Consider the following 16,027-nt stretch of genomic DNA (forward strand, 5'->3'; position numbering starts at 1 on the left):
CACTTCAGACCCGCGGCTCTCGAGTCTGGTGCACACGTTAGGATCACCTGGCAGCTGTGGGACAGTGGCCAAAGCCCAGCCCCCGGGGCCTCGGTTCACAGCAGTCAAGTCGGGCTCGGTGGGGGGTGAGGCCCAGGCGCCGGTGGCTTCCCGGCCTGCCTGTGGTTCTGCTGCGTGGAGAGCGAACGGCGGCCCCTCGGCCCTTCCCGAGCCCTGCGGAGCCCCTGGGTCAGTGGGGTCTGACTCGGCAGGGGCGGGGTGGGGCGGGGCCTGAGGTTCTGTGCCTCAGGGAAGCGGCCGGGGATGCCGATGCCACGTTCAAGGGCCACGCTGCCAGTGAGAGGTTAAGACCTGGTGAGTTTGGTTTTCTGCCAGACGGATTCTCTGGGAACAAGTGAAGATTCCTAGACTCTGCTGTTCTAACCACCTCACCTGGGCCTCTCATCTCATTTTTTTTTTCTTTTTTTCTTCTTCTTTAATGTTTATTTTGAAAGAGAGCATGAGCGGGGGAGGGGCAGAGAGACAGGGAGACACAGAACCCCAAGCAGGCTCTGCGCTGTCAGCACGGAGCCCGATACGGGACTCTGTCTCACGAACCCTGAGATCATGACCTGAGCTGAAATCAAGAGTCGGACACTTAACGCACTGAGCCACCAGGGATGATTTTTTTTTTCTTTAATGTTTTTATTTTTGAAGGAGAGAGACACAGAGCATGAGCGGGGGAGGAGCAGAGAGAGAGGGAGACATAGAATTTTGAAGCAGGCTCCAGGCTCTGAGCTGTCAGCACAGAGCCTGACGTGTGGCTCGAACCCCCAGACCGCGAGATCATGACCTGAGCCGAAGTCGGACGCTTAACCGCTGAACCACCCAGGCGCCCCAGGATTTTTAAAATCTCTGTAATTCACTTTACGCCCGTACCACATACTTTCCAGCCATAAAACTGGGGAAGAATGTAATATACAAATCTGTAATTTGAGATTCACCTCTTTTGACCAGAACCGGGAAGAGAACTCAGCTGGGACTGGTCATGGACGGCTGGAACTCGCTAATACGCTATTACAAGAACAACTTCTCCGATGGCTTCAGGCAGGTAAGTCTGTATTTGCTGCTCGTCTTTGCTCATTCGGCCGCTGCGTCTTTGTACTGTCCCTGAGTAATGTAACTACATCCAAGTGGGGAGTTCTTAATCTCCTTTTTTCTGTTCTAGGATTCCATAGACTTATTTCTTGGGAACTACTCAGTGGACGAATTAGAATCTCATAGTCCTTTAAGTGTTCCACGGGATTTGAAATTCCTGGCTGTAAGAAATCTTTCTGTTTTTCAAGTTTGTAAAAACACTGTATCTGAAGGTACAGACAGTGGTGTCTCCCCTTGATTTGAAACCTAATGTGTGGTCCTAAAGAGACTGGAAATACTCGGTTTCCCTGAGGAGAAGATGAGGGAGAGGAGTAAAATAACTTTGGTGTCTGTGTTCCTGCACACTCGACTGCCTTCCTGAGAGCACACGAGCCCGAGGGAGGGTGGAGGGTCTCTCGTTCCAGGAAGATTCTACTCCCCTTAACACTGGGGGGTTGCGGGAGGCACACCTGACATGTGGAAGGCAGGGTATGTTTTTGACGCTTGTCCCCTTTGTGACTCCTCTGTTCACCAGACTTAGCTGGGGCTTCTCTGGGGTCTCCTCCAGCGGGCAGAGGGTCCCGGAATGGAGGGGGCTGGTGCCTCCCTCACCTGTCAGGGCCATCGCCACTCTTCTTCAGCTCTTGTGACCTGACAGTCTGGCGACTTGGGCAGTTGGGGTCCCACCGCCTAAGTAATGATGTTTTGCTAGAAAAAGATACTTTGTGTGTTAGATTGCAGAAGAGTCTTACTTACCCTTTTTCAAGCGAAGACCCCCGCCGGTCGAGCAGAATTCTCGCCTGATGGTCTCTCTCTCTCTCCGTTTGCCTTTCCAGTTGCCTATTATCATGGTTGTTGCCTTCTCGATGTGCATTATCTGTTTGCTGATGGCTGGTGAGTCTGCCCTTATTTCACATTCTTGCACTAACTTCTGAGAACACGGGGCTTCCTTGTACGGCATCTTGAGATTGTGAGTCTGCTCAGCCCTCGATGTCCCCTGCAGGGTTCAGTGAGCCGAGCGAGCAGCTGTGACAGTCCTTACATGTGACGGAAGAAAAACACATACTCCCGTTTACTGATAATTAGTGCTGATTTATTTAAGATTTTAAAATATTTTTCTTTTTTTTTTTAAGTTTATTTATTTTGAGAGAGAGAGTGAGCAAGTGCACACACGTGTACGTGCGAGCAGGGGAGGGACAGAGAGAGGGAGAGAGAATCCGAAGCAGGCTCCAGGCTTTGAGCATCAGCACAGAGCCAGATGCAGGGCTCGAACTCACAAACTGTGAGATCATGACCTGAGCTCAAGTTGGACACTTGATTGACTGATCCACCCGGGTGCCCCTGATGTTTTAATCTTCATAACTGTGTGTGATTTTTTTTCACAAGTGAAATATTATACATTTTTTGTAACCTTTTTTTTTTTTTCACTGAGCAATGTAAACATTTCCCTGCGTTCTTTATTTTTAATGGCCGCATTAAAATCCATTTATGAGGGCGCCCTGGTGGCTCAGCCGGTTGAGCGTCTGACTCTTGATTTTGGCTCAGGTCGTAATCCCAGCGTCGTGGGATCGAGCCCCACGTTGGGCTCAGCACGGGGCGTGGAGCCTGTGTAAGGTTCTCTCCCTGCTCGCACTCTGTCTCTGCCTAAAATTAAAACAAAAGGGGAGGGAGGAAGGAAGGAAAAGAAACCCGTTTATGGGTATGTAGTTCATTTAAACAACCACCTATTAGTAGACAAATGTTAATAAGTTAATACACTATCACTAAATTTTATCACATTGTGAGTAGAATTGCCCAAGAACTTGTGCTTAGGCATCTTTGCTGTTTTTCTCTTTTCTCATCATTTTCCTGTGTCACTGAAGCTGAGAGCACTTGGGACTAAAGTGTCTCCGTCGAGTGTGGTGCGGTGCTGTGGCAGTTGGAGGCCGGGACTCGGTTGCACTGGGCTCTGAGGGGCAGCCTTGGCGGCTGTGGAGACGGGCCTCCTCCGGCCTTCCCCCTCCGTCCGGGTCTGCGGGCCGGCTTGTCGGGACGCCGCCTGGACGTCCCCTCCTCACCGCCGTCTCAGATCACGGCAAAAGTCTGTGAGCTGAGGGCCCTTAACCGCCAGCCCCCTTACACGCACGCGCACACCTTCTTGCTGGTGTGGTCCCTGTAATCCCCTCGGTGTTCGAGGGGAGGGAGCCCCTCTTGTTACTCTAGGGCAGGGGTTAGCAAGCATTGTTCTGTAAAGAGCAAGACAGTGAATAGTTTAGACTTCCCAAACTACATGGGGTCTCTGGGGCACGTCGCGTGTTACCACTCTTTAAAAATGTAAAAACCGTTCTTGTTCACGGCACGAAAATGGGCTGCGGGCTCCAGAGCGCAGGGAGTGCCGTGCGGCATAACTTGGCTCCCGTGTCCGGTTCGGGGGCAAGGAAGGACGAGGCCGGGGCCGGCCAGCACGTGCGTCCCACAAGTCCTCAGACGCCCACCCTCTTCACTCCCTACGCGCTGGCTTTAATGCACCGCCTCGCGGATGCCCTTTTCCGGGAGCCAGTCAGTCTGCTGTTGAATTCGTTTTGTGGCTTTGATCTGTTCTGTGTCTTCTTGCCTCTACACCCGCGTGTCCCCGTAGAACCTCAGGGAGCTCGGCCTGCACAAACGGACAGGTCCTTTGGGGAATGTCCCGAGGCGGGCTCGGGAGGACCTGCCTTTCTTCTTTGTCCAAGAAGAATGTTCAAACTCAGAGGGGTGAAGATTAGCAAGTGTATCAGTTTACACGTGTTTTTGAGTAAAAAGAGACTGCCGCTACGGATGGCAACGACTCCCGGCAGTTCATTGCTATAAAATCGTGGGTTGGGGCGCCTGGGTGGCTCAGTCGGTTAAGCGGCCGACTTCGGCTCAGGTCATGATCTCGCGGTCCGTGGGTTCGAGCCCCGCGTCGGGCTCTGTGCTGACAGCTCAGAGCCTGGAGCCTGTTTCGGATTCTGTGTCTCCCTCTCTCTGACCCTCCCCCGTTCATGCTCTGTCTCTCTCTGTCTCAAAAATAAACGTTAAAAAAAAACAAATCGTGGGCATTGTGTCTAGGTAGGACGGCGTCTGGTTTCTAGCCCATGAATGGGAAGTAAGTGCAGCGGGACCCCTGACCGCTCACTAGGAGCCTGCGTTTCTTCCCTGGCGCCCTCTCCCCGTCCCTCGGCCTGCGCCTGCGCCTGCGCCTCCCCGCCCGCAGGTGCCGACGGTCCTATTGCAGGGGAGAAACGACACCAGGTTCAGGTCAAGTTGGAGAACACACAGTAGGTCTTTTCCCACTGCTGCCAACCTTCGTGAACTCTATGCGTTGTACCAGGAGAGTTGTGTGAAATACGTCCTTAACGTGATATTGCGGAGTTTTGCTTTATACGCTTTGACACGTTTTCTGAAGCGTGTATGTGTTTGTGAGGTTACTTTTCGTGCAGGTGTTTTGATTGTAGCGAATGTATTAGTAATGGCTTCTTGTGATATAAAGTGTATAATCTAAAAGGGATAATTATTTGCGTGATGTAACGTGGAATAGTTTAGTCAGGTGCTTCTTCTCAAGGTGTGGCTCCTGGACCAGGGGCATCGGTGTTATCTGGGAACTTGTTAGAAATGCAGATTCTTGGGCCCTGGCCCAGACCTGCTGAGTCGGAATCGCGGTTGCGCCCAGCAGCCGATGCCTTACGGGGCCCCGGCCGGGACTCGGATGCCAGCCAGAGTTCGAGAACCGCCGGTTCAAACCTTAGTTGAGAGGTTCGTGTATTTTTCCTGTAGATGTGCTCATAAACTTTAATGTTGTCGAGACTAAACTTTTAATGTTTAAGCATCAGACTTAAATGTTGCTAAAGAGCTGAAACTAGATGTGGGATCAGTTACATGGCTTTTATTTATCAACTCTCTGTTTGTTTATATCAACAGGTGACACTTGGACAGAAACACTGGCCTATGTGCTCTTCTGGGGAGTCGCAAGCATTGGAACATTTTTTATTATTCTTTATAACGGCAAAGATTTTGTCGATGCTCCCAGATTGGTCCAGAAAGAAAAGATGGACTGAATTTGTGTCTGTGGAAAGCGGCTCGGCTTAGAAGATTCCATCATGCAGAACTGGAGTCTTTACTGACCCGCTTTCCACATCACCCCGAGGTCCTTTTAAAGCCTCTCTCCAGAAGCACAGCTTGTGCTCCGTGTGGGGGGAGGGGGGGTGACCTAGAATCAGCCTGACGTTCCTGCCTCGGTGACCTCTTCACTACTGGGATGGCTCTGTTTATAATTCGAAGCTCTTCTGTAATTAAAGGGTGACCCGAATTCAGCTCCTGGAATGGAAGGAATCTATTCCTTGTCGATTCGATCAACTTTTGCAGGATAAGTAATATATTTAAGAAATCTAGCTTCTTTCGTTATTTAAAATGGTAAAATTATTTTTCTAGCTCAGTTTCCTTATGGTCGTTGTAGAGGCCGTCGCTGTTAGCAAGCAGACTTCGCCACGAGACTTCAAGGAGTCGGGTCTGGCGTTCTTCTGAAGTTTCGGTTGGGCTGTCCTCTGAGTTCAGCTTGAACTTGCGTATGAAGAAGTCCAGATAGTACTTTATCTTTTGTTAAAGGTGTAAATGAAATCAAAGAATGTAAAAGCCTGTGTCTTAACGCTAAAGGTCCAAAGCCGCCTCTGTTTTCAGGATTTGCCTCCGTGTGGAGGATACCCCTCGACCGGCCAGCGGTCCCTCCCGGGACCTCCCGGGCGTGCTGGTTTCTTTGGGGGTCGTTCGTCGAGACACGCAGGCCTCCGAGAGGCGCTCGTGCTGGACTTGGGGTTGCCCTTGGAGGCCGCAGCTGCTTCCCGCGCATGGCACCACCCGCGCTCTCCTCTCCGTCAAGGTTTTGTTAGCTCCCAATAAGTGTGTCTGCAGTTTTGCGCTTCCGGTAGTTAAGTTAGCGTTCTCCAAATCAAGGACCAACTTCAGTGTTAATTTTTGTGCAAAAACAAACCTGAAAAATCTGCTTTAGAAGCTGTGCATAGTTCTAATTATAAGTCGGACTGTGTATTCAAACTGTAATTATGAGGTTTAAATATTAGAAAAGTATGTAGGGTAGTATAATCCCCACTATTTTAAGGCAGTTCAATTAAATACGGCTACGGTATTTGTGTTGTGCTTGAAAATATGTACAGTTTATTTCAATAGTAATACCTTATGTTGTCCTTAAATATCTCTCAAAGCGCCTTGATTTCAACACGACTTTTTTTGCCCCCCCGTTATCTTTTATAAACGTGAATAAGAGACGTTGCTTCTAGAAACTCCAAAAGAGATAATAGCTGGACACCCTCTGTAGCTTAAAACTCCGTCACGAAAATTCACAGTAGGGCAAGTGATTCTTAGAACTACCTATTCCTGACATGTACATAAGCGTAATCTGTTCCAAAGATGGAATGTGTGAAACTTGGTTCGTGTCTACTGTGCTCCATGACTCGAGTGCTACCGGGCATTTCACGGGAAGGACTTCCTCCCACGACCACAGCAGAGACCACCTGAGAGCCGCCGGTGCCCACGGACTGATGCTGGCGCGTCCGATCTGAAGGCGTCCGGGTTCCAGAACCCTGCGGCGATTGCGTTTCTAAATTCGTGTACTGTGCACCCATGCGTGAAAATAAACGTCCTATTCTTTTCTAGCCACCGTTGCTGTCGTTCCCACACTTGGTCTCGAAAGGGGTGTTCTTTTTTACCGGAGAATTTTTTTTTTTTAATTTTTTTTTTTTAACGTTTATTTATTTTTGAGACAGAGAGAGAGAGACAGAGCATGAACGGGGGAGGGGCAGAGAGAGAGGGAGACACAGAATCGGAAGCAGGCTCCAGGCTCTGAGCCATCAGCCCAGAGCCCGACGCGGGGCTCGACCTCACGGACCGCGAGATCGTGACCTGAGCTGAAGTCAGACGCCCAACCGACAGCCACCCAGGCGCCCCTACCAGAGAATTTTTAAATCATGCCAGGCAGCGTGTGCTTGGGTTTCATAGAAAATCGGGACAATGCAAGTGAGCAAGAAAATTAATGGCTTCTGAAATCTGGCTTTTCAGTGATCGCTTGAGAAATTGTGCTCCTCCTTATTTTTTAGTTACAGATAAAAACAGGGAAACATTGGGGCACCCGGGTGGTTCAGTCAGTCGAGCGTCTGATCTGGGCTCAGGTTATGAACCCGTGGCTGGTGAGTTCGAGCCCCACATCGGGCTCTGTGCTGACAGCTCGGCGCCTGGAGCCTGCTTGAGATTCTGTGTCTCTTCCTCTCTCTACCCCTCCCCCACTTGTGCTCTGTCTCTCAAAAATGAATAAATGTTAAAAAAAAAAAACCAGGGAAATAATTTAGTAACGTATGATGTCCGTAAAAAGGTGTTCCCTGCCCGCCCCCCCCCCACCTCTTGAGTTGTGGTCTGTTTTTCAAAATGATACAGGTCTCAGCTGGGAAGTAGGACTGTGGTGCTTATTAGAAAGTGGTCTCTGGGGCTGGGGATGTGTCTGAATGAGGCGGGAAACACCTCGGCGCCTAGGAGGCCCTTGCGCACGGGAGCGAGGCAGGAGTCCCTGGAGATGGTGTGTGGGTACACCGTCCCCCTCTGAACCGAGCAGAGCTGCCTCAGGCTGTGCCAGGCCGTCCCTGGGGTCGGCTCTCTGCGTGGGCTACTGCGGCCCCTTCCCCGCATGTACGGGTGAAGACAGCTGTCCCTGTGGCTTCCTGCAAAGGGGCTTTCAAGAATCTCCCACCTGTTCCCTGTGACCTTCTGTCCTTCCCTGATACCCCAGCCGGTGTTTCGTGCCCGGTAATCTCTAGCTCCTTCCTTCCATGGGGCGAAGAAAAAGGGTATGCTTCTGATTGTACTTCAGTACGAGAGATTTCGTAGTGTGTTACCCAAGGAATCTGTGCTCTGTCTTATTTGTAGCTACAGAATGACAAGCTTTGTCCCATTCGGGATTCAGGGACCCCGGGTGGGGGTGGGGAGAGGCGGGGAAGATCCCCAAAGTTATGTGATGCAGATTCCTCAGTCCTGATGGAATGGGATTTACTTTTGGTATCAAGATTGGAATTGGAGGTGTGCCAAACCCAGAGCCTGGATAAGAGGGCGAGAAGAATGTAGGGGGGTGTGTACAGAGGGGTGGCTTAATAGCCTTTTAAAAAAATGTTTATTTTTGAGAGAGAGACACACAGAATCCAAAGCAGGCTCCAGGCTCTGAGCTGTCAGCACACAGAGCCTGACGCGGGTCTCGAACCCACGAACCAGGAGATCGTGACCCAAGCCGAAGTCAGAGGCTCAACGGACTGAGCCACCCAGGCGGCCTGGGGAAGCGACTTAAACAAATTAGGGTCTTGGGGTTTTATCATCCAAGGGTCCTGATGTCAGAAGAAAGCCTCCTAGTACAGATAAGTTATGGTAGGTTTTTAAAATCTGCTCCCTGCCTCGGGAGGCTCTCCTGACATGGCAGCCTGGCTCATCAAAGCCAGCAAGACCGAAGTGCCAGCCTTCCGTGACCTAATCTCGGACGTCATGTCTGCCGTATTCCCTGCGTTAGAAGTACGCCACTGGGTCCAGCTCACTGGAGGGGAGGGGAGGGATTACACGGGGGCATGAGTGCCCGGAGGTGGGCGTCTCCGGGGCCATCGTAGACGTCTGCTACCGCAGCCATTGAGGGGAGAAAATTCCAAAGGTGAGACTCCGAGTTAGTTCCAGAGAGAATCAGCTGGACTCCTGCGGGCGGTGGAGCCTGTGCTCGCACCCAGCAGTTCTGGCAAGCTCGTTCTGCAGAGCAGACCAGCGCCCTGAGTGGCACAGCACCCGGGTGACATGGGCTTTGCTCACAAGACCCTGCTGGGTAGCCCCTGGGGTGTGCAGCTGGCTCTCACCTGGGAGGAGGGGAGGGGAGAGGGGAGCTAGGAGGTGGAAGCAGGAGGGGAGGGAGGAGGGTGCAAAGATGTCCCCGTCGTCCCTGCTCCCCATAGCTCCCGTCCGCCTTTCCTCTGCCAGTAGGAGAATCACGAGTCGTGAAGGTACCAGATAACACGGAATTGTTCTCTAAACTGGCTGTGCCATTTAGAGGCCTAGTGGCTCCCCGTGACTACCAATGCTCGGGAAGCCGGACTTCTGACTTTTTAATCCACCGGGTATAAAACGGCATCCCATTCCGGCATCTCTCCGATCACTGGTGAGACGGGAGCATCTTTTCATAATTCTTTGTTGGGTCGTTGCTGTTCCTGTTCTGCGCCTTGTTGGGGTCTCTTGTCGGCTGCTGTTAGGTTGTTTGTCCTTACTGATTTGTGGACGTTCTTTATATTCTAGAGAGTAGTTCTTTGTTGGGTTTTACGTGCTACACACTTACGTCTTCTCCCAGCAGCTCATGCAGGGAGGGCCCCCGTGTTCACCCCCCAGTGGCGTTCCGGTGCTCTTTGAAGACCATCTAAGCTCCTTGCCTGGCCCACAAGGTCTTACTGACCAGACCCTGCTCACTCCCACCCCTGATCACTCTCCCCATCACAACCGCAGGCCTCCTTCCTGCCCTTTCCCACCTCCGGGCCTTTGCACATGCTGTTGCCTCCTCCTGGACAGACATTCGGTCCGCAAAGCTCCTCAACCACCGGACTGATGCACTGTCCCTGCCACACCACCACTTGACCCATGTATTGGCTTCTTAGAAACGGTCACCATCTGTAGTCATCTCGTTTGTTACCTTCACTGTGACTCTCCCCACCCCCACCCCCCAGAATGTAAGTGCCATAAAGTCCAGGGACCGTGTCTGTCCTGTTCAGCACTGTCCCCAGCACCTGCCTCCGGACTGACTTGTAAGATCTCAATAAAGGCTGATCCTGTCCACGTGGGCAATAGAAGAGAAGTGATTCCCATGTCAGAGGCCGGTTGAGACATTCTGGTTAAGAATTTCCTATTTGTCGGGGCACCTGGGCAGCTCAGTCAGTTAGCATTCAACTCTTGATTTCGGCTCAGGCCATGATCTCACGGTCCACAGGCTTGAGGCCCACGAGGGGCTCTGAGCCCACAGTGCAGAGCCTGCGTGGGATTCTCTCTCTCCCTCTCTCTGCCCCTCCCCACTCACGAGCTTTCTCTCAAACTTAAAAAAAAAAAAAAAAAAAAAAAGAATTTCCCATTCGTCAGTGATGTTTTTTTTCTGCAGCAATTTAGAAGGGCTCATACCCTGTTTTAAACCCATCGAATTAGACCTTTATGATTTTTCTCTTTTTTTTCTTAATTTTTTTTTATAGTTTATTTTTTGAGGGGGGGGGAGGTTGGGGAGAGAGAGAATCCCAAGCAGGCTCTACACTGTCAGCGAAGAGCCCAGTGTGGGGCTTGAACTCAGGAACCGCGAGGTCATGACCTGAGCCGAAACCAAGAGTCAGGCGCTTAACTGACTGAGCCACCCAGGCGCCCTTTTCTGATTTTTCTTACGGACTCTAACCATCACCTCCCGTGAGGGTCACACTGCGTCAGTGTGGCTTCTCTGGCTGCCTGAGGAGGGAAACGTGGGGAAGGTGACAGAAACGAGACACTGGGTGGGTTCTCTTTTATTTGCCATGTTTTCAAAATTAGCTCATCTATTTACATAATGTGGGCATATCTCGTGTTAAGAGAGGGGGCTCAAAACTGCAGCCAGTACGTGACACAAACCTACAGAGACACTTGTCAAGGGTTTTATCTATGACAACAATTGCTGAGCACCCAACCATCTCCCTCCCTGATTTCTTAGAGCTAAGTCAAGGACCGTTACGTCTCCAGCATAAATAGAAAACTCTCTGGAGTCCGTGATCTGGCCACGACGTCACGGTGACTGTTACGTGGATGGGGGTGGCACATCCCTTTCTCTCTCCAGCCTAATGGAGGAAGGTGGACAGGTGTCAGATGACCACTTTTGTGCAGCACCGAGAAAACAGTCAACAAAGAATTTTTTTGAGACCCGACTCATTCCTGGTTCAAGAGGATTACTGAAGAATGCTCTGTTCTTCGTGAAGTTCACAGAAACCAGAATAAAACTGAATGGGAAACCTGAGGCATTTTCACCTGGAGCACATTGTTCTAGAACACCGTGACCTCATCCATCCGACTTCCGTGAGCAAGCATTATTCTGTAGAAGTGGCTTTTCCATGCAATTGGAAGTACACAAAAATGCTTTCAAACGTTTAAAGGTCACTTAAAAAATTTTTTGTTAACATTTACTTATTGTTGAGAGAGAAAGAGTGTGAGTGGGGGAGGGGCGGAGAGAGAGGGAGACACAGAATCCGAAGCAGGCTCCACGCTCCGAGCCGTCAGCGCCCAGAACCCGACGCGGGGCTTGAACTCACGAACTGTGAGATCGTGACCTGAGGTGAAGTCAGACGCTTAACCGACTGAGCCACGCAGGCGCCCCTGAAGGTCACTTTGGACGTAAATGTTCCTACATGTGTGACACATTATGGAGCCCTGGTCCTCCGGGTGTGGCCCGGGTGGGGCGTTGGGAGTTTTACATGCTCACAGGCTGTTCGAATGGGAGGCGAGGTGTGGAAACACAGAATAAAGGAATGATTTAGGACATTTGTCTCCACGGTCCTGAGGATCCTTGGCAGTTGGGGCTGAGACACCCTGCTGATGACGGACCCCAGGAGGGGCGGCCCATGTTGTAAGACCGTGACCATGACTGGGGCCCGAGGGGGACCCGCTCCGCAAGGATTCGGGAACGGAGGGCTGTGTGTTTGCCACTGAGTGCACCTACTCTTCAAGCCTTGACATCTACAGTTTTTCAACGCTAGACCCTCTGCTGAGAAGTCCGAAGGCTGAGTACTTGTGCTTGATAAATGCTGGTGCATTTTGAAGGCTAGTGATGACCTCGTCATAAGTGGCCATCGGGTGAAACGGGGAAGCAGTGACAAGACGGCTTGTAAAAGCAGAAGACCTTTCAGATGCCTATTTCTGTTATTTGGGCATTTATAAATACACGAAAAAGAAGTCAAAACAGAACAAAACACTCCAGCCGACGTCCCAGGGGCGTGTTTCAGCGTCTTCGAAGATGTCTGTACAAATCGTACCCAAAGAAACTCGTGAATTCTGTATGTCGGTGAAGCACAGAAGGTTTGGGGGGGCCCCTCCCCCCTCAGGAATAACCTTGACCTGCTGATTGCCGTGAAAAAAGACAGGAGACACTAGCCTCGTAGACTAATGCTGCATCATAAATACAGTGCCTTCAGTTACAAGATGCTCTGTTTGAGTTACATATACGCTTTAGAAAACTTCCGTACAGGGGCGCCTGGGTGGCTCAGTCGGTTAAGCATCTGACTCAGGTCATGATCCCACGGTTCCGAGGGCTCGGGCCCCGCATCGGTCTCTGCGCTGACAGTGTGGAGGCTGCTTGGGATTCTTTCTCTCCCTCTCTCTCTGCCCCTCCCCTGCTCATGTTCTCTCTCTCTCTTTCTCTCTCTCTCAAAATAAATGGATAAACTTTAAAAAATGTACAAATATTTTCGAATCGATTGTAAGTGATGCTCGTGGTCTTTGCTATAAAGAGTTGGCCACCGTGTCCTGGTATAACGTCATCTGTGGGAACGTTAGATTTACTTTCACCCTCAAAGTGGCTCTGGCACCTTTCCTAACGCGTAAGGCACTGGGGCAGGGGCCGGCTGCACGGACTGCTCATGGGACCACGCCCGGGGCTTTGGGGTCGCATCCTGTGGTTGGGGTGACGGGTCCTCGACCCGCTGTGAGAGACCTCAGATCACAGGAGCGTCCCCAAACAAAGGCCTCCCTTCTTCGTGGCCAGCCAGTCCTCTCAGTGAGAAACACAGTCTTGGCGTATTCAGTATGACTGAAAAAAGAGAACTGATTTTGCACCAGTGACATTCAGATGGCTCATCTCAGGGCACTTAAAAAACCTCTCTTCACCCTGATCTAAAAACACCTGCCCTCTGTTATGTTGGGATTTCTTCAGGGGGAAAAAAATTGCTTAAATTTTATCCCATAAAAATTATAGTCGAATTTCAGCCCACGGTGTGCCCGGATTCTGGGGCTTCCCTAGAATCGAGAAAGCAATGGTCTTCAAGACTAGCCTTGAAAAGCCCGTGTCTCTGGCGGGAAGGAGCCAGCTCGGTGCGACCGTGGGGGCAGGCAGAGGGGAGCAGGGGCCGCTCCGTGGATGGGTGTGGGTCCTCCCGAGGGCCCTTCCTCCACACCCTCCTAATTCTTCTTGATGGGCTCAGGAAGATGACGGGTTGAGTATTTCTGGAGTAAATATGTTTAAAGGCAGCCAGGGAGATTCCACCTATAAATACAGCCGCAGAACAGCGAGCGGCCGACCGGAGTCTCTGGGAAGCCCAGTCCTCAGGCCACGGGGGGCGTGTCTCCCCTCTTGAGGCAGCGCATGATGAAGGTCCCCAGGGCCACCAGGGGGATACACATGGTGGAAGAGGCCACGAGCAGGCCGATGATGGCCAGTGCGTAGAGGGGGTAATCCTTGGTCACAAGCTGACCCTGAAAGGAGAAGCCAAGGGTCAGCAGGAAGAGCCACCACAGGCAGAGCCCCGCTTGGCAGAGAGCATCTGGGGCTGGGCATCCTTCCATCCGGGGCCACCCGGCTCTGCAGCTTCCTAGCAAGCATGCGGGGTAGACTAGTTGCCCTTGTCTTCTTTCTCTTTCGCAAACCTCAACCAGCGTGCTTACGGCAACTGTTCGGAGCTACCCGTAAAGAGCAGGCACAGGAGTAATCAAGGGCCTTCCATTTGAGGTGCCATCTGGGCCACCTAAATGGAGGGGGCTTAACCTTAGCCCCGTGCTGTCCAACATGGTAGCCAACAGACACAGGGGGCTACTGAGCCCTTGAAATGTGGCCAGTGGGCGCGAAGCACGGAACTTTACATTGTACTGAATATTCACGAATTGAAATATTAATCACCACCTGTGGTGGTTGGCCGCCATCTTGGACGGCACAGCCCTAGTCTTGGGAGAAGGCTTGGCGGACGTCTGGATTGAGTTGGGGGATGCTTCCCTGAATGCAGATGCATTAAAGCTGACGAGAAAGGAGGCCAAAAAGCCAATAAATGCCACCTTTCCACGAGGGGGCCGCAGAACAGCTACGGCCGAGGGATCACAGGCCAACCGCGCGTGGGTTGTAAACCAAAACGCGCTCGGAGTGTGGTGTGGGAACCAGCCCACAAACTTCCTGTTACTCGTCCTATGACTTTTTATTGCTGTTGTTGTTCTGTACTGACCAGTACAGAAACCGGGGGAAGCGTTTAGAAGCTGTTTTAGCAATGTGACAGCTTCGTCTCGTATCTGTTGATACAAGAAATAATGGGAGCTTGTAGTCCATACGTGGTTTTCTGTATACATTCTCCCTTTTCAAGGGATTCACTGCTACTGCTTTTGACAAAAGTGTCAGTCTGCTCTGGGTTGGAGAAGACACCCCGGTCCTTCTCCTGCCGGGAGGCAGGTGCGGGGGCGCCTCGCAGCCGCCATCAGTCACCTGCTCACTTGGAGTGGCGTCCTTCAGAGCCACCATGCACGCTGGGTGCTAAGGGACAGCATCTTCTACCCATAGGAGAGCAAATGCCAACTGGCCTGCAGGATTACTTTCCTCCCGGCGTAAATGTTCGCTGTGAGAGGCTGCCTGTATGTAAGGGCAGCCAAGGCTGGCCCTCAGGCCAAGTGCATTGACACGGCCGCCCTGGTTGTCAAAATGCTGACACACGGCGCTTCTGGTCGGTGAACAGCAGTTGCCTGTGGCCTGAGTGAGCCTGTTGCGTCCCAGCCACACACACACCCAGAGCCAGACCCTCCCGGGATGCGGTGACTCGAGCGCTAAGACGGGTCCTCTCAGGCGCCTGCCGGGGCTCAGGGCCCATGCCCCGGAGGCTGGCTCTGCCTTTCCCCAGGAGGCTAAGCGGACAGAGGTCGGAGGGCCTGAGGCTGAGGAGGAGGGAGGAGGGCGCAGCCCGGGGGCAGGAACCAGCGCCTCTGCAGGGGGCTTTCTCCCAACCCCCGGGAAAGGCCCCCTGGGAAGTTCTAGAAGGAATCTTACTCTTTACAGGAGCGCACGTCACAAAACCCAAAGCCCAGGTCTGCTCTCCTGGGCTATTTTTAAATACCCGGGTGGTGTTTCCAGGCCGCGACAAATAACCTGCCCACACCGCGGAAGCGGATCTTTGGTTTCAGGAAACTTAAAGCCGCTGCTGGAGAGTGAGCCCGGGGGCCCCGAGACAGGGGGTACCTGGGAAGCGTCCCAGGCTTGGTATTGCAGCGTCCCCGTGAGGATGTAGTCACTCAGGTAGAAGACAAAGAGGCTGATGATGAGGAGCGGGCTCACGCCGGCCCACATGGCCTTCCAGTACCAGTTCAGGGTGCGGCCAGTCATGGCCTTGAGGTCACTTTCAAATCTATTTGGGAAACGGGGAGAAAGTCTGGATTATGCACGCCGTCGGGGCGGGGGGGGGGGGGGGGGGGCGGGGCTCCAGCGTCCACATCCCTGTTTGTTTAGGAAGATTCTGTTCTGAGCACCACTGAGCCTTGGGCACGACCCCTCCGGGGTGTCTCTCTGACCCCTCCTGGGCAGAGGGGGTGTGGGGTGGGGCAGGGGGAGGAGCCGAGGCCACCACAGAGCAGGGGAGCAGAGCAGTCCCCCCAGAGTCAGGTGCACGTCAGGAGATAATCTACCTGGGGCCACCTCCAGATGAAGGCTGCCGGTGTGGACCAGAGGGCAGTTCCCGGAGACAGCAGAAGCCAACAGCCTGGAGGGTCACTTATCAAGCCAGACCTCCACGCTCGGGGACCCCGGGGGCAGCTCTGCCCCCACCCCTCCCATCCTGGTATCAGCGAATGAAAACGCCCCTAAGAGAGGAATCTCTTTTGTACCCTGGAGCCACAGCAGGTTCTGGGACAGAGGGAGAGCCAAACCTGGGAATGCAGC

At 52.4% G+C, this 16,027-nt stretch overlaps 2 protein-coding genes across 2 annotated transcripts in view; one reads left to right on the forward strand and one right to left on the reverse strand.

Moving 5' to 3' along the window:
- SACM1L (SAC1 like phosphatidylinositide phosphatase) overlaps positions 1-5,436 on the forward strand; it is a 41,392-nt gene extending 35,956 nt beyond the window's left edge. Inside the window, exons 15-18 of the mRNA XM_019416542.2 lie at positions 997-1,090; positions 1,208-1,300; positions 1,953-2,010; positions 5,035-5,436. Of these exons, the coding sequence (XP_019272087.1) occupies positions 997-1,090; positions 1,208-1,300; positions 1,953-2,010; positions 5,035-5,171 (382 nt within the window). The 3' untranslated portion in view covers positions 5,172-5,436. The remainder of the gene's footprint in view (positions 1-996; positions 1,091-1,207; positions 1,301-1,952; positions 2,011-5,034) is intronic.
- A 5,215-nt stretch (positions 5,437-10,651) lies between these two features.
- Positions 10,652-16,027, reverse strand: part of SLC6A20 (solute carrier family 6 member 20) — a 39,432-nt gene continuing 34,056 nt past the window's right edge. Inside the window, exons 10-11 of the mRNA XM_019416543.2 lie at positions 15,332-15,497; positions 10,652-13,596 (exon numbers count right to left, since the gene is read on the reverse strand). Coding sequence (XP_019272088.2) covers positions 13,447-13,596; positions 15,332-15,497 — 316 coding nt within the window. The 3' untranslated portion in view covers positions 10,652-13,446. The remainder of the gene's footprint in view (positions 13,597-15,331; positions 15,498-16,027) is intronic.

Source organism: Panthera pardus, unplaced genomic scaffold (assembly GCF_024362965.1).
Source record: "Panthera pardus isolate Hobbes unplaced genomic scaffold, ASM2436296v1 HiC_scaffold_8, whole genome shotgun sequence".
NCBI classification, from domain to species: domain Eukaryota; kingdom Metazoa; phylum Chordata; class Mammalia; order Carnivora; family Felidae; genus Panthera; species Panthera pardus.